At 34.6% G+C, this 17,461-nt stretch overlaps 1 protein-coding gene across 1 annotated transcript in view; it reads left to right on the plus strand.

Annotated features, from left to right (window-relative positions):
• The window catches only part of LOC117108113 (free fatty acid receptor 3-like), an 18,809-nt gene extending 2,593 nt beyond the window's left edge, over nt 1-16,216 (plus strand). The window contains exon 2 of the mRNA XM_033250057.1: nt 14,350-16,216. Within this exon, the coding sequence (XP_033105948.1) occupies nt 14,358-15,401 (1,044 nt within the window). The 5' untranslated portion in view covers nt 14,350-14,357 and the 3' untranslated portion in view covers nt 15,402-16,216. The remainder of the gene's footprint in view (nt 1-14,349) is intronic.
• The last annotated feature ends 1,245 nt before the right edge of the window (nt 16,217-17,461 follow it).

The raw sequence follows: 17,461 nt of genomic DNA on the forward strand, positions 1-17,461 counted from the left end.
TTTCAACAATTTCCACCCTCTCATTATCGATTACAATATTTTCATGATTAGTTTTATTTTTTCTTCTGAAATCGACAATAACTTCCTTAGTCTTCTTTGCATTTAGTTCAAGAAAATTCTCCTTACACCAAACAATAAAAGATTCAACATAGTCATAAAACAAGGATGTGTCATTTTTTGAAATCAAACCAATCAGGCAGGTATCATCAGCAAACTTAATATTAAATGATTTACTTGGATCGATATTACTACAAAAATCAGAAGAGTATACCGAAAAGAGCCAGGGCGACAAACCACTCCCCTGTGGTGCCCCCGTGCTACAAGTCAACGACTCAGATACACTACCCCTGAATTTAACAATCTGTGTTCTTTCATATAAGAAATCCGAGATCCAGAGGTTAAGTCGTGGGTTTATTCCTATATTTATTAGCTTCTCAGTAAGTAGATGGGGCTGAATGGTATTAAATGCTGCCGAGAAATCTAAAAATAATATTCTAGCATAGTTATTAGGATATTCGAGATGAGCATACACCCTTTGCGTGAGCGTCATAACTGCATCAACTACTCCCCTTTTTTTCCCGATAAGCAAATTGATAACTATCAATCACATTATTTGTCTGACAATTTAATGCATTTTTTATGATTTTTTCCAAGCATTTCATTGGAATTGCAGTTAATGCCACTGGCCTATAGTCATTACAGATGTTAGGTTTATCATGTTTTGGTATCGGTTTGATAATGGCAGACTTCCAAAGTTTGGGTACTCGACACAAATCGACTGACCATTGAAATAAAAAATGAAAAATAAACTTTAATTGAAAATATCATGTCTTCAAAACTTTTCCTGAAATAAGATCAGGCCCTGCTGCTTTCTTAGACTTAACATTTCTAAATGCCTTCTCAACATCACTTATGTTAATTGAAATATTATTTTCTTCTGTTATTGAACCTGTGAGTCTTTCCTTCTGAATGTTTCGAAACTCCTAAAAATCCCACTTATCGAACCTAACATAAAAAGAATTTAAATCATTCGCCGTAATATCAGTATCTTCAACATTTGATGCAATTTTAAAGTTTCCAGTTACATTATTCATTCCTTTCCACACATTTGTAATGTCCCCAGACTCAAATTTTTCTTCTATGTGTTTTGCGTAATTACGCTTATCTCTCCTAATTACACGTTTCACTTCCCGCTGGAGATGTTTACTAGCCTCAAATTCGCCCTTTCTAAACTTCGAATATTTTTCTCTCATTAATAATCTTAACTCCTTAGAAACCCATGGTTTATTATTTGCATATATTTTAACATTTTTAGTTGGTACAATGGAATCTTCACAAAACTTTATATATGCAGAACATCGTTCTACTGTATCATCAAGTGAACTGTTCTTAATTATCTCCCAGTCAGTTCTTTCAAAACAATCCCTAAGTTTGCTAATAGCATCCTCCGACCACATTTTAATAGGTTTAGTAATAATTTTATGTTTTCTTAATTTCTGTTTATACTTCGGCAGTAACTGGATAAGATGGTGATCAGATTTCCCGATTCCATTTCTTGCTTTCGACAGGTAAGCATCTGGTAAGTTCCCGTAGCATTCATCCAATATTGTATCTTTCCTTGTGTGGACATTCACGTATTGATGCCAGTGAGGTAATGATTTTTTCAACTTGCAGTGATTGAAGTCGCCTAACACCAACTTCAGCGCATCTGGTGACTCACTCTCAAGTAGTCTCATCCTCTCTGCAATTTTTTTCCCGCGTCTATGCGACTGCCTTCTTGTTGTATATATGCAACTGTCACAAAGATCTGTGGTATCTCTCTAGGCAAGTAAAAAGGTCGTAATGCTAGCACAATAAATTCAACGTCTTTACAACAATGTTTTTCAACAACCTTGATATTTTTACACCAACGTTGATTTATGTATGCGCAGACACCTCCGCCTCCATACTTCCCTAGAGCCTCCAAATCTCTATCTCCACGTTGGCATGAGAACCCATCAATACTAACACTTGCATTGGTATGCTTATCTTTAAACCACGTTTCCGTGAAGCACAGTAGACTAGACTCTCTAAAATCTTGTACTGCCATACATGCTTCCAATTGATCAAGTTTATTACACAGGGACTGGGCATTTCCAAAGATAATAGTGTATGTGATTTTTACGGGTTAGTGGTTTCCCGTCGTCGCGATTTGAACTGGTACCTGGGCTGCAAGACTACAGTATAATTCACTCGAAAGGAAGATCCAAGAAGATTACGGTGGTTACTTGTCACCTGAGCCACCTGCTAATTTTCCCCACGGATTTTTTTTCTACCTAGAGAGTTATTCCCCAGTCTATTCCCCCCTCCCCATTTTTTTTCGATGCATTGTTCTTTTTTTCCCATCAGGTTATTTTCATTATACTTTATAAGAGAGAGAACATTTTTTAATTTTTTTATTTTGTGTTTTCTCTATATTATATTAATTAATTAATTAATTATCGTCTAGTCGTTGTAAGGTTACACTAAAAAGGTGTGCCGATGATACAAAAGCATTATTCAATCAATTGAATAATTGACTATTGATGCATTCGCAATACAGTATCGATGAAGCCTAAACACACATTGAAGAAACTTTTTGAAAGTTTAAATACAGTTTTACATAAGAAAACAGGATATCTTTAAAACATGTTTCCTCTTTTGGAATTTCGATATTACACCTATTTTCTAGTCGTTCTATATAGGCCTACCCATATTTCTCTGCATCCACAAAAAACCACTCCGGCAAGTAGTACTTTTGAGGTCAATCCCATTAGTGATTCCCTTCTACAATACGCCTACTTTTCAGAGGTGACACCAGGATTTGCCCGACGTGGTGGTGGGGGGGGGGGGGGGGGGGGGGGGCTGAGGTCCCCGACGGGGGTCGATGCCTCCGACGAGGGTCAGATTTCCCCGATGAAAGCAATGTGGGCGTGATCGAGCTTCGATTAAAAGGTTCCGAAAGTGGTCCAAGGGACGAAGCCCCCGCAAATTTAATAATTTATGGGTTTCAAAGGCTTATTTAATCGATTTTAGAGTCTACTAATATGTAGAAAATACATAAAAAATTTTCTCCCCGACGGGAACTCCCCTCCCCCCTCGTCGGTTGTCTCTGGCCCCCACTGACGCCACCCCTGCTACTTTTATTTCAAATTATGTGTTACGGTTGATGGTAACAAATAAATATATATAAATAAAATAAATGTTATTTAATTTGTTAATCTATCAGAAAATTAGGTCAATTTATGTTTTATAAAGTATGCGTATTACATATATTTTTAATATTTATGTTACTAACGTTTATCATATACCGAATGCAATTTCTTATTGTTTCCACCAACTAGGATGTGAACAGAATATTGATAATCATGTACGTCTTCTTTGCTTAAAGTTACATAATGTGTTACCATATATTGTAACAAAAAGTAGAATTTGAAATTACCAAAAACATTATAACGACTTCCTTAATGACCGGTACTCAGATATTATCTTTTGGCCCGTGAGCCCAACTCAAAATAAATGTTGGCCCTTTAAACAAATAAATTAAGAATCAGGGGTGTAGGAGTATAACAGGAGGGGTAGAAAGAGTGTCGAATGTTAGGAAAGGCTCACCACAGCAGCCTATTTATTTTTTGTTTGTTTGAGTAAAGAATGTTTGTGCACATATTTCGGGTGCTCAAATTAAACATACATTGAAACTCGATTTGTACGTGGCTTTATTAAAAATATTTTTGTTTATGTACCTGATATTGTTAATAAACACTCCCTAAAAGCAGCTTAAAAATGCTCAGTCAGAACGCCCAGGGGATATTGCCCCCCCCCCCGAAACCCTGGACCCCGGCGGGGGCTCTGCTGGCCGCCGGCCCGCGTTTCAAATCACGCGTTTCAATATTTCAGGTTGGTAACTTTGTAACCTACCTAGGCATTGGTTGGCAGATCGGACAAAATAGGCTTAGCCCAACTAGCATTCAATTAAATACAGTTAAAAGCACTGTTTTGACTCGACGTCGTAATAATGTATGTAGCCTACGAAAGTGTGTTCTTCATGCCTATCAGTTCATCGATCTATGGAAGAAAGACTATATACGTATCCAACTACTCAATAATGTTTGAATATAGAATACATGCCAAGTTGGAGGTAGCTAGAGGCTTGAGATTTAACAGGAAATAAACCCAATTGACGTGAGTCGAGGGCCCGTCCAAGGGTCCCGAACAATTTTGGGTTTAGATGCTCTCACTCTGAATATCTCTAGTGCTGAAATTAAACCTTAAAAATGTGTAGCTATAACAGGAACGATAGAATTTTCGATGATCTGGGCCTGATAAAGTATAGAATTGCGAAGGCTTATAGTATTTCGATAAAAAGTTTGGGTTTAATCAAATAAAGCTTCAGATTAGTGGAGCGTGAGATTTTATAGGAGAGGCTTGAGTGCTTGAGGTTTGTTCAAAAAGCGTGAGGTTCACGCCAGATGCGTGGGACTTGGTATGATATAGGCCTAATAATATATTGACTATATTTTTGATTTATTTTCTAGGGGTAAAACCTTGAATTTTGAGGAAATTAAAGGTCGTTAAAAGATACTTCAGAAGTCGGGAAAGCTCATTTCCGGCCATCTAGAAATCAAAATTTTCCCGGGGGAGGACCCACCCCCCTTTCATTTTTGGGTTTATGGGAAAATGAACCCCCCTCTTTCAAGTCCTGGATCCGCCCCTGAAAGCCAGATAGTATAATAAAGTGAGAAGACATGCAAGTATGTTTACAAACAGGCTAGTGATATAGGGCAGTGAGATTGAATAGACAGCGTGGACAAAGAGTGAGCAAGAAAGCCAAAACTAAACTTAAACAAACCCAATAAATAGCCAACAAATTTACAGATAAATTAGGAATGAAATTGAATGATTGGTATTTCATAATTAATAGTTAAGGTTTACGTCCCTAACGATTGTAAGGCACGAAGTACATTTTTTAGGAACCTACAAACACATATTAAAACTTTCTGTGATACTCAGTATTTCAGTATTTATTGGAACTCACTTTTAGATCAGTGGCACACACCTAGCAAGGTGGTGCGTCCATACAATATACATAAAATGAACAAAATGTAAAACGATCTTACAAGAAAATTAAAGATAAAGAGATTAAAAAACCCCAACTTAATTAACTTAATTAACAAATTAATATAAATGTAAAATTAAACAATAAGCTTAACGATGTAAAAAATTTTTTTTTAAAAAGAATCAAATTCAAATATGCGGTAAGCAGTGTAATTATCGAACAAAGTAGTAATGACACAGTTTGAGAAAGGTATACATTTTATCGGTTACAAGATTCTTTACAGCAAAATAAATAGAATAAAATAAAAGATACATGATGAAATGTAAAACAAATTGAAACATCGGCTCCTCCCACCCCCTCCCCCCAATCTGTAGATTACCCAAAATTAATTACATGAAGTGCAAATCATAACAAAGTTCGCAACAAACAAGTTAAAAAAAAAACAAATGAGATCAAAGAATCAAACACAGAATTTAACAAAGTAAAAAAAAAATCATTCTGGCATATGTATTGTCATGGATGAGGATATAATTGTATGCAAAATGCAATATGTGACCAAAAGGGTAGCAAAACGATACGACATAATTCTGCATACACAGTTACAAGTTTTATGAATATATTTAAATTATCTAATAGTTGGAAGGTTATAAACAAAGACAAAATCCAATTCACATGGCGTAGAAAATCAGTCAACTTATTCACAAGAGGCTTGATTACTGGTTCGCTACGAAGCAGGAAACGTTGCTTCATGCGATATTAGACCCGCTGTCTTCACGGACCATCAAGCTGTATATATTAAAATAACTCAATTTGAGGAATCACTTGGTCCAGGTTTATGGAAATTAAATTCTTCTTTTTTTATTTGTTACAAACTGTGCCAATAAAGTTACCGAGATCATCGAGGAAAGTGAACAGAAACTACATTTCCTCAACCCCAGTGACAAATGGGAAATGATAAAAGTCAAAATTAAGGAGTACGCAATGGAATTTGGTAAAATAAAAAATAAATATAAAAAGTAAAAAAGAAAAACTAAAAAAGAAATCAATCAATTAAACGTTAGCTTGATGAATTGTAAATTGGATAAGCATGAGACAGAACCTGAACTGAATACGAAAACAACTAGAAAAAATATATGCATGAGGCTAGGAGAATTCAAATTCGTTCAAGAACAAAATGGGTAGAAAAAGGAGAAACAAACACGAAGTATTTTTTAGGACTCGAAAAAATAATGGCAAGAAAAAGCTTACCCAATGTCCAAGTGAAAAAAAAATGTTAAAAAATATTTAGATAAAAAAAAAAAAAAAAAAAAAAAATACAAATCTTGAAAAGGGTCATGTGAAGAAGAGCTACATTTAAACGGGTGTGAAATTGCTATAAATTGTATGAAGAAAAACAAAGCGCCAGGAACAGATGGCCTTAGTGTTGAGTTTATCAACTATTCTGGCCAAGGATCGGCTCCTTATTTTGTAAAGCCCTTAATATGTCATTGGAAACTGGGAAAATATCGTCCTTCCAGCGAAGAGGTGTTATAAACCTTATCTATATGAAGGGTGATCATGAAAATTTGAATAACTGGCGACCCATAACCCTACTGTACGTGGACTAAAAAATTGCCGCGTTTGTGTTAACAAAAAGATTGCAAAATATTATTGGAAAATTTATTAACGGGTCGTTTCGGTGGTGAAAACATTAGAATTATTGATGTAAGGTCCCTACATGGATACAAACAAGATGTCAGGAGAAATGTTAAGCTTAGATTTAAAACGGCTTTCGATACTGTAAACCGGAGTTTTTAAATTGAAACACTCAACCTGTTTAACTTTCGTCCATCATTTATTAATTGGGTTAAGGTATTATATAATGAAACAGAATGTATTATCACAAATACATATATACAGTATATATATATTTTCAAGCGTTGGATTATCTAAAATAGGAGAACTGATATTCTGCTCAACTGAAGGTATAGTAAAATAAGAGGAAAATAAAGAATTACATGAATCTGAAATAACGATGAGATCAGAGCATGTAAAAATGCAACACTGAGTTGATTGAATTCACATAAGACCAGAACTGCTTCATGTTGTCAGGATTAGACATTAGGTCGTTTAAATATTGACTACTACACCGATCTATTAAGTAGTTCACTTTATTACAAGTCTTCTTGTAACTATTCCAATGTTAAATAGTGTCAAAACGCCTTGCGCGTTTGAAAAGTCGACGCTTTGATGTTGCAAGACACTTTACATCTGCAGAAATCCATGGTTTTATTTTCCTCTTCTGTTGTCTGGTTTGAATTGCGGCATTCACACAATCCATAAATATCGATTTAAAATTATCTCGTTTTTTACTAGATGCGTCATAAATTGAATCCCATATGATTCAACACTAACAACACTATTGTTAAGTAGCTCCATATCTGTTTTATTATACAAATATTTTGTTCTTATTGGAAGGGCCATGACTCTAGGCTCTAAGGATATCATGCAGTGGTCGGAAATTGAGAATGGTTCTATAACATGTATATCATACACTGGTTGACAGCAATTGGTAAATAAAAGGTCAATAAAAGTATTATTGCGATTCAAACTGATTGCAATTCTAGTTCTGACGAAGGCCTGGAGGTGAAGTCAACTCATGAACCTTGTTGAATAGCTGGTTACCTGGATAGTGTCCAGCTTCCAACCAATTGATGTTAAAGTCCTCCATTAGAACAATTCTTTTGAACTGATGGATGTTTAAATTGCGGAGTACTTCTTCGAGATGAATGACAGAGGTAGCAGTATACTCCACAGAGCCATTTTCCATCTTGGACACTGAGTTTAGCCCAAACACATTCAATGTCGGCCATGGGGGAGGGGGGGGGGCGCAAATCACGTTTAGGATCCAGCTCTGGTTTTATTGCCAGCAAAACACCACCACCACCGCGTGTTGTACAATCCTTTTGTAAAGATGACGTGCTGCGAAAGATAATACCATCTAATATTGTGTTATCCAGCCAACTCTGTGACTCAAATCAAATTCAAATCCATTTGATGAAGAAGAGTTTCAAAACAGGCAAGTTCTACATAACCCAGTCAGACAAGATTTTTTGTGATAACTCATAACCAATTCGTTATTATTGATGTAGTTTACGGTAAAGTTTAGTGAAGTGTCATCATGTCCAAATGTAATTCATACCTTTATGAAATCGCCTATAATCGACTCTAGAAATCGACACACAACTAGCATGGATCATTGCAGCAGGAAACCTGCTGACAATTCAGAAAATAAAATTACTGGAGCAAGTAGTATATGTACTAGAACCTGTCACACTGGGCCTACATATTACTAAATTCAGAACGCCGTTTTAAGCACCGATTGTCATAGAAGTAGACTTAGGCCAGGGTTGGTTGTCTATCCGCAATAATGATAAAAGATCGATATTAAACGTTGACACCGAACTAGTATCATGAGCCACCCTGTTTAAACAGTCAAGCTAGTTACCTAGAAGATAAAAATATTAGAAAATGTATTAAATATTATTATTGTAATTTACAAATTTAGAATATTAATTAATTGTTATACAAAAATATGTATATAAAAATATATATGTGCAAAAGTTAATTAGGCTTATTTCATTAGCTATAATGAATATATTATTTCCAGATCTACTAAAAAGTTATCCTGCAGTGTAGGAATAGAACAATGGACAGTGACCTAATAGATTAGCTCTCACTGTCCCATATACAATAAGAAGCTAGCCAAGGTAATACTAGGGTTAAAAAATCTCACAAAATACAAGATAATAACAACCTAAACTATAGGTATACTTAAACATTTAAAAAGAAAAACTAAACAAAAACACAATGACAAAATACTACCTAAAATAATCGCGAGCTGAAATGTTATCAAGAAAGAAGTAATGTATGGTACTATGTAAAACAATCCAGAGGTGACGACGGAACTAGGGGGTGCTGTATTATGGAGAGTAATGTGTGACCGGAAATGGTCTGCATCAGTTGGTTGTTACCATGCGCCAGTGATGTTGGAGTATATAGTACAGCAAGATGAAACTATTATATAGGCCAAATGAATAAAGTTCGGAGTTTGTCGGGTAGTGAAATGATTATTGTACATTTTAAGCGCTAGCTAAATTCATAAGTGTAAGCTAAATTACGGTGATTAATTTAATTAGCGAAGATAAGGAGAAAATTATTTCGAAGTTCCCTCTTTCCAGGAGGGGAATGCTTTGTGAAGAGTACGCCGCCGTACTCATTTTCACAAAGAAATACACACAACTGGTTAGCTAACAATATGCCAATACATGAACACCTGCGAAGAAAGGTTCAATCCCGTTGTTGCCCAGCAAACGTCTGTACTGTGTAGCGGATGACGATGAAGCATACATAATAAGACTAGGCCTAGGCCCAGGCCTAACTTGACAGTGCAATAATATGTGATAGAAAGTACACTTTCGAAAGAAATAAATTAAAATAAAATTTAAAAAAAAACAAACAATAACTAAGAATAATTCAGTTGCAGAGGTACCTTGTACGTATTATACAATGCTAACAATGCGGCTCTTGTATCTCTAGCTAGGACAAGGCATCCGTGTGCAAAGCAGTGGTGTTTGTCAGGGTTGCCAGATAGCCGACAGGCTTCAAGGCCAAACACACGTCATCTCACGGCCAAATTCGGCCAAACTTGTTTTCGATATCGGCCAAAATTCGCCCAGATTTTAATCCGATTATAAGACAACAGTGGATACATAATATTTATTTAAAATACAAACATTACACGAAAATCAAATGCCATTTGTTTGAAATTGGAGAAATTAAAATGATATACACAGAAAAATCTTTCACTGTTTTTATAATTAATCACCATAATTAAATGCACAGCTAGCTATATCATAATATTAAATATGTTCTATAATTAGTCGCTAGCATGTTTGCCTATTTAAATTCACATTAAGATCGACTTCTAAATTTTATTTAAATGTATTAAATAACATACTGTAGTCGCTCCATAAAGCAATAATTTTAAGGGCCTGTTATAGAATTTTCAATGACAAATTCATGGCTCTCCTAATTAGAATGAAAGTTACATTAGTAAGGTAACACAAGCCGATGTTAAAACAAACCTATGAAAACTTTAATAAATACATTTATCTAAAACTTTCTAAATTTGCCTCGGAATGTTATTGTTGCAGTATACGGTACTTAAAACAATAAATCAATGTCGCTATCAGAACTATGTTCTTCATGATTCCCTATACAACCTAACCCCGAGTAACTTGAATGAAGTCTCAGCAACACTTACTTGAAATTGGATTTGACATTGGACCCGAATGATCACATCGAGCATTTGATGGCACTTCACATAAAGAACACTGCATAATTTATTATATTTATTAATATATGGTACAAACTTGCAATAAACTGTCTTCATAAAGTTTTAAACGAGGATAAACTTCATAAAAAAAAGTATATATTTCATCCGAACATTTTAAATTATTAAATGTAACTGCAATCTTTTAAATAAACTCTTTTATGTCAACTTGGCCAAAAGTGGGGGAGGGAGGGGGCTACATTAGGCGTTTAGTGCGAGTACGACTAGGCCTACGAACAATGTAAGTAAGGTACACGGTTAGAATCAAAGCTTTTGTACAAACAGGACAGTAGCCACGAGAATTGAAGTGGTCAGGTTGCGATTTAAGCGCGAGCACTGATGATTGGGGCTAGCGGGGCCGCCAAGGGCCCCAGTCGGTGTTCAGGGTTCCGGAGCCATTAAACCATTAAACTGTAATATTATTGTAAACCGGCATTAAACTGTACAGGAGTGCGCATTTTTCATGCTGCTGCTTGGTTTTTTCCATTCTTGGTCTGCCTGTTTTTGAAGTCTTAATTTTTCAATTATTTAATTATTTATTTTATTTTCTATTTGTTTATTTATTTACTTTATTCATTTATTTATATCTATTTAACTTATAATAAATAAAATTAAAAAAAATATTCTGATTAATATAGGCTCTTTAATATAAGATATAATATAATTTAATTTTTTTAAATTCATGGTCATACCTTTTTTCGGCGCCTTGAGACGATTTTATTGTGGAAGGCGCACTAAAAATATCCCACCATTACCATTACCATTAATATTAACATTAAGACATTAAACTGTAATATTATTGACTAAGACCAATCAACACATGACATATCAACACATATCAAAATTATTATTTTTAATCTTTCCTCGTCGGTGCTTGCATAAAACGTGATTTGGATCTAACATGTGTATAATGATATTGATAAACAATCGAAATTCTCTGTGCAATATTATGCTAAACATTTACAGAGTGGACTTCCTTATGTGTGGTTATATTAGACTGTAGACCTAATTCAACAAAATACATAACACATATTAAAATTATTAAGTTAAACTTTCTACTTCGGTGCATGAATATAACGTAATTTTGGGATATATGAGATTTACATAACATTTGAGAATGTACTGAATATAAAATCTTAAATATTTTACATTTTATCAGCAATCTATCAGATATTACTGGGATTGGTTATACTGCAAAGCCTTCTGAACCCCTGCAGTACTAAAACTGGGATCCAACAGGCAGTGAATATTCCATTTTTATTTAGTGTAGATGTTTTTTACATATTTTTATTTTATTTTTATTCTGTTTATTTTGTATGATTCATATGTTATATTTTCCACAGAAAGATAAATGAATGCCTGAACTGATATTTTATGGGTTTCATATTACTTTCTGTACAAAACAGATATCATAAATCATCTATTGTCCAACTGTGTGCATTGAATATTTGACGACGACGATAATGTCTCCAAATTCTCAACCGTAACTTAGGCTACGGGCCTCCCTTGACACTTCGCATCAAAGGGCCTGTTAATTAATCTTGCACGGCTGATCCTCATCATCATCATCTTCTTCATCATCATAATTATTAATTGTCCATAGTAAAGTAGGGAAAAACTATGAATTCAGAGTATATTCAATAATAGACGTCTCATAATGCACGAAGTGTGTTTCAAAGCATCTAGAAAACAAAAACTTTTCGAAGGAGAAGCCGAAGACCCCCCCCACCCCATATCTAAAATTTGTCTTCCAGCGACAAAACAAGCTAGCTATCTTCTCATGACCCCAATAGCAATGGTAAATTCTGGATCCGCGTTTTGCATGTATTTAAGAGAAGTGCTTAAAAAAGGTATATTTACAGTTATATTTATTTATAGAAAATACTGCATACTATAACTATCATTAATAAATATACAGATAAAGGCATGTTTTTTGTCTTGGCTTGGTACGGTAATTTAGTGAAGAAATGAATATATGTCCTAGGCAAGTGTATGGAATCTTTAGTTTAATTTTCTGCAAAAGCTCACTATGTGTAGTAATTGACCTACTTGATTTGGATAAAAGGTAAGCCCACTATTCACTAACTTTCAACTGAAGAAAAAATGCATCCTAGTTTCTTAATCAGTCACAAATGTTACACTAAAGAGAAGAAAATAATGTAAACTATAATTAACGTTCCTGAGTTATGTTAAAGAGAGGGTAGGTTGAGTCTAAACATACAGGTGGAATTTAGCCCTTTTTCTCCTATTTATAATGTGGTCTGTCAAAAAGTTGTCAGATTGAAACTGAACAGCCGTACCGGTGGCTATACGGCCCTGACAAAATAACATAGGCCTATCCAAAACAAGTCTATGTTTTATTAGGCCTATTGAAAAAAATGTAAACTTTTCACAAAATTCGGCAAAATTCGGCCAAATATATTTTGGCCGTGACTTTTCAAACGTTACGGCCAGGCGAATTTTTATGCGGCCAGATTTGAGGAATCTGGCCGTCAAAAAGGCCAAATAGCAACCCTGTTGTTTATCCATGAAAAAGGCACGCCGGGATAGTTTGCCTTACCAGGAAAAGGTGACGTAATCTAGCTTATGACGTATGCAAGCTAACTATATTGTGAGTGTGACGTCACCAAAAAAATGAATATTTTCTATTATAACCAAACTATTGATAACTACACGGTTTCTGGGCGTAAATTCCCTTAATACGAATTAAGGGTTGCACAATCTCCTTGCCATACAAATTACAGTTGAGAAATACGGGTAGCTGAAGTTTTTCTCGCAAATCTGACTACGAAACCATATCCAAATTTCACGTTCCACTTTTGACCCTGATTTGTTGCTTCGAGATCTTTTTACAATGATTCTTTTTCTATATGTGATCGTGTACACAAGATTTCTTTGCATTGATAGTTTAATACTACATCGATATGATTCTTGTTCATTATAAACAGAATATCATTAATTTTCCATTTGCCCAAAGTAGACTTTTTCAATTTTTGACTCTTATCAACTTTCCATAAATAAATCTTAGTTTCATTAAATGTGTACTGTTCAAGTTGTTTTAGTTGCTCCCAGTGCATAGGTCTATTATTACATTATAAAAAGATCATTTGCATACACTGTACACTAAATTTAATATGAATAACGCAAGCCGGTTTCAACACCACGATCAAATAAACACGGTATAAATATTAATTTCCAAACGTCATTCACTTATAGGCCTATAATTCCAAATTCTCATTGATTTTCTATTTTTGCTGTGTAACCGGTTTTTAAAACTTTTATGTCTTGTTTTATGTATCTTGAAGTTTCATATAATAATGCTCTTTCAGTCCGTTTATTTCAATGTCTTTTTTTGTCTTAAAGTTATAATATTGTTATAATAGCAAGGGAGTGGCCTAAATATTTTTGTACCGTATGTCTTAAACTTTAACAATGTTATGATGTCTTGCCAAGGAAAGCAATTTTCAGAAAATGTACTTTTAATAGGAATAATTAGTATCAGTACTGTATTATTATTCTGAGTTCATGAAAAGAAACTTGTAGAGCGACTTCACACGCAATGATTGTTACATAGTACATTGAACTTAGGTCTTTCTTAAGTGATTTATAAATCATGTTATTGTTTGTCTTATTCAAGTAGGGTAAGTTTTTAATTTATTTTTTATTGACGTAGGCCTATACGATTGATATTTTAGCTATAGTCAAGAACTAATTGTCAAAAACGAAGAATTTTTATTTGTTTATACTATAGGGTCTACTAGATATTAGGCCTATGCCAAGCTATTATCTTATTCTGCCATTCAATTTATAACAAACCTAAAGTTAACGAATTCATCACCTACATAATTGGAAGGTTTGGGGTTAAAATTATTTTTTGGAAATATATTTTTTACCTTTGCAGATTATACCATGGCTGAGGCATTAAGTAATATTTCAACTACGCCCGAAGCAAAGGATTTACTGCACGACAACACGTGGCTGATAGCTCTGCGATTCGTGGTCGTTGGTGTTGGAATCGTTCTCAACATTGTTGTCACTGGAGTGTTCATGTACACACGAATGTATAGAAAGTCATTACTACACGGATTAATTGTCCAGCAATCGTTCGTAGATTTCTTTGGTTGCTGCCTGTTCCTTATATTCTATAATCAAGACGCACCGAGTGGAAACTGGGGAAAAGCTTTTTGCAAGTGCCGTAGTATTTTCTGGTTTGTTGTAATAACGTCCACGTACAATCTTCTGATGATAACCTTCGAACGATTCATTGCGGTCGTGCATCCGATCACTTACAGAAAAAGACACATTGTACAAAGATCTCGACTGTTTTACATAGTACCATACATTACTTCTTTCTTGATTACGTTTCATCTCGCGATTATCGCCGATATCAACGAGGATCTAATCGGAGAGTGTCAGTATACTAAATCAAATCCTGAATTCAAATTTTTTTCAGGCTTTTTCATTTTTACGGCTTTTTTTTTCTTCCCGGCATGTTTTATGTCTTACTGCTACGGTCGGATCTTGCTGGTGTTCCGTAAAAGGGCAAAGGAACGGAAACAGAGCGCAGCAGTGAGTGACCATGGAGGTACTGACAAACCAAATAAAAGATTGTATCATGTATCCACACAAAGAAACCTGGTGTACACGATGTTTTTCGTCGTTATTGGATTTATTTTTACTACTTCTCCTAACGTCACTATGTATCTTGTGTATACTATTTGCAGGTGTTTTGAATACAGCACCATTGTTGCACACGAGATTACGGTGCTTATCTACACAAGCAATATGTGTATTAACCCGATTATTTACGGAGCGAAGATGAATGAATTCCGCAGTGGTGTGCTAAAGATTTGGCGTAAAACAATTATGTTTGCGACGGGTCGTGATTTTGACGACAAATCAACTTCCATTGATAACACTCTATCAATGAGTAAAACAGATATGCCAAATTGATGAGAATAATACCAGAAGCAATGGTAATTTTGTATATATAATGTTATGCATAGCGTTTAAACATGGACCTATTAATATGTCCATGGTTTAAACATGTCTTTATATCTTTCTAATATCATTTATACCGAATGGATGTATTGCCAAGTGAAGAGTGTCGCATTTAGAAAAATAAAAGTGGCATTGTTACTCTCTTTACGGTTCTGATTTTGGCAGTTCAACAATTGATTCTGTACAAAAAATAATAATAATAATAATTGTATCAGGCATAGACTTTCAACGAAAAATTCAACAAAAACACATGCAACTGCCGAATCAAAAACCAGTGCCCACTCAACGGTAAATGCTTGACAAGCGGGGTAATATATAAAATCACGGTATCCACACCAGATGAAGTCAAGGACTACATAGGCCCAATTGAATGCGAATTCTAAATAAGATTCAACGTAACTCCATTGAACTCTCAAAATCCATATGGAACCTGAAAGACAACCGCACACAACACCAAATATCCTGGTCAATACTAAAACGGTCATTATCTTGCTAACCCAGCTCAAAGAAATGTAATCTATGTCTATGGGAAAATATTATAGTAAAAGCTCAGAACGTTAAACAAAAGAAAAGGACTGGTTTCCAAATGTCGCCATGAGAACAAGTTAACAATGTATTGGAAATTTTCCCACGGTCTGTAGCACCTGACCATTAGCTTACAGCATAAGTCTTATATAAAGCAGAATCTGCGCCTAACAGTGTGTACCTCAAGATCGCTTAAAGCGTGAAACTTTAAGTAGTACAATAACTTCATGACGTAACCGAAGTTTTACCCCTATTTTCATTTATTGTATGTATGTATGTATGTATGTATGTATGTGTGTATGGGTGTATGTATGTATGTATGTATGTATGTATGTGTGTATGTATGTATGTATGTGTGTGTATGTATGTGTGTGTATATGTATATATATATGTATATATATATATATATGTATATATATAACTACTAAACAGCAATGACCTAATTATAGAGCGCATAATGCGGGGACGTCTATACGCCTAAATGCAGAGTCTTGATCATTTGTGCTCTCAGGGGTAACAGGACCAATGGGGCCACAGGGCTCTTCTACTAATACCCCAGCATTCTAAGAAAATTCACGTTCTCTATTAAAAAATTAACCAACGTAAGATTATTGTGTTGATATTAAAAAAAAAAATAATATTATAATGAAGGGGCACTCCACCAGTACCTATCATCTGTAGCATTGGTGGTGGTACAGAGTGGGTTGTGGCTACTTAATTGTTGTAACAAGATTACATTTTTAAAAATTACCAAATAAGTCTCCTAACCTAGAAAACGGTTCCGCAACCGATGAGTCCCATAACCTCTTCAAATTGACAAATGAAATAGAATATAATCGGTAAACAAATGTTTAGGCCTACTTTTGTAATACGTTCGTTATCAATAGCTTAATGTTAAATAATATAGGCCTACTATCAAAACATGTCAGTTTTGTTCATTTCAATATGCTGGGCTTTCAGATGAAAATAATAACATCATTTATATGACGGGAAGTCATCAAGTGAAGGGTCGTTTATTTGAGTAGTTTATAATTTTTATACCAAAAATATAAAAATAATAAGCTCCCTCGAATACCTACCCCCGCAAAAATCCACTTAAAATAAAGAAACATATGGTAGCTAGCCTATCTAATATATTTGGAGTGAATCACTGTACAATAATTATAATAGTATAAGGTGGAAAAAGTGATAGACCGTGTTATACAGTTTATACCTGCACTTTGTCATACCCATTATACTACGTAGACACGTGCAGATCGAACCCTAGGCACTTTTTTCATAACTGACTAAAACGCACGCACATAATGGAGCTATAGATAAGCTAGAAAAGATAGTAGGTCGCTGCTAAACGTATTAACTACAATAATTATCACATGGCCATGTAGTTATAATAACAACATTAACAATATGCGGCAAAGATAGTTATTATTAAAATATATTGTAGGAGGATATACTTAGGAGCTTAATTGAAGTTAAATTTTAATTAA

The sequence above is a fragment of the Anneissia japonica genome, unplaced genomic scaffold, assembly GCF_011630105.1.
Source record: "Anneissia japonica isolate Jap-2015-1 unplaced genomic scaffold, ASM1163010v1 scaffold287960_len3192837_cov198, whole genome shotgun sequence".
NCBI lineage: Eukaryota > Metazoa > Echinodermata > Crinoidea > Comatulida > Comatulidae > Anneissia > Anneissia japonica.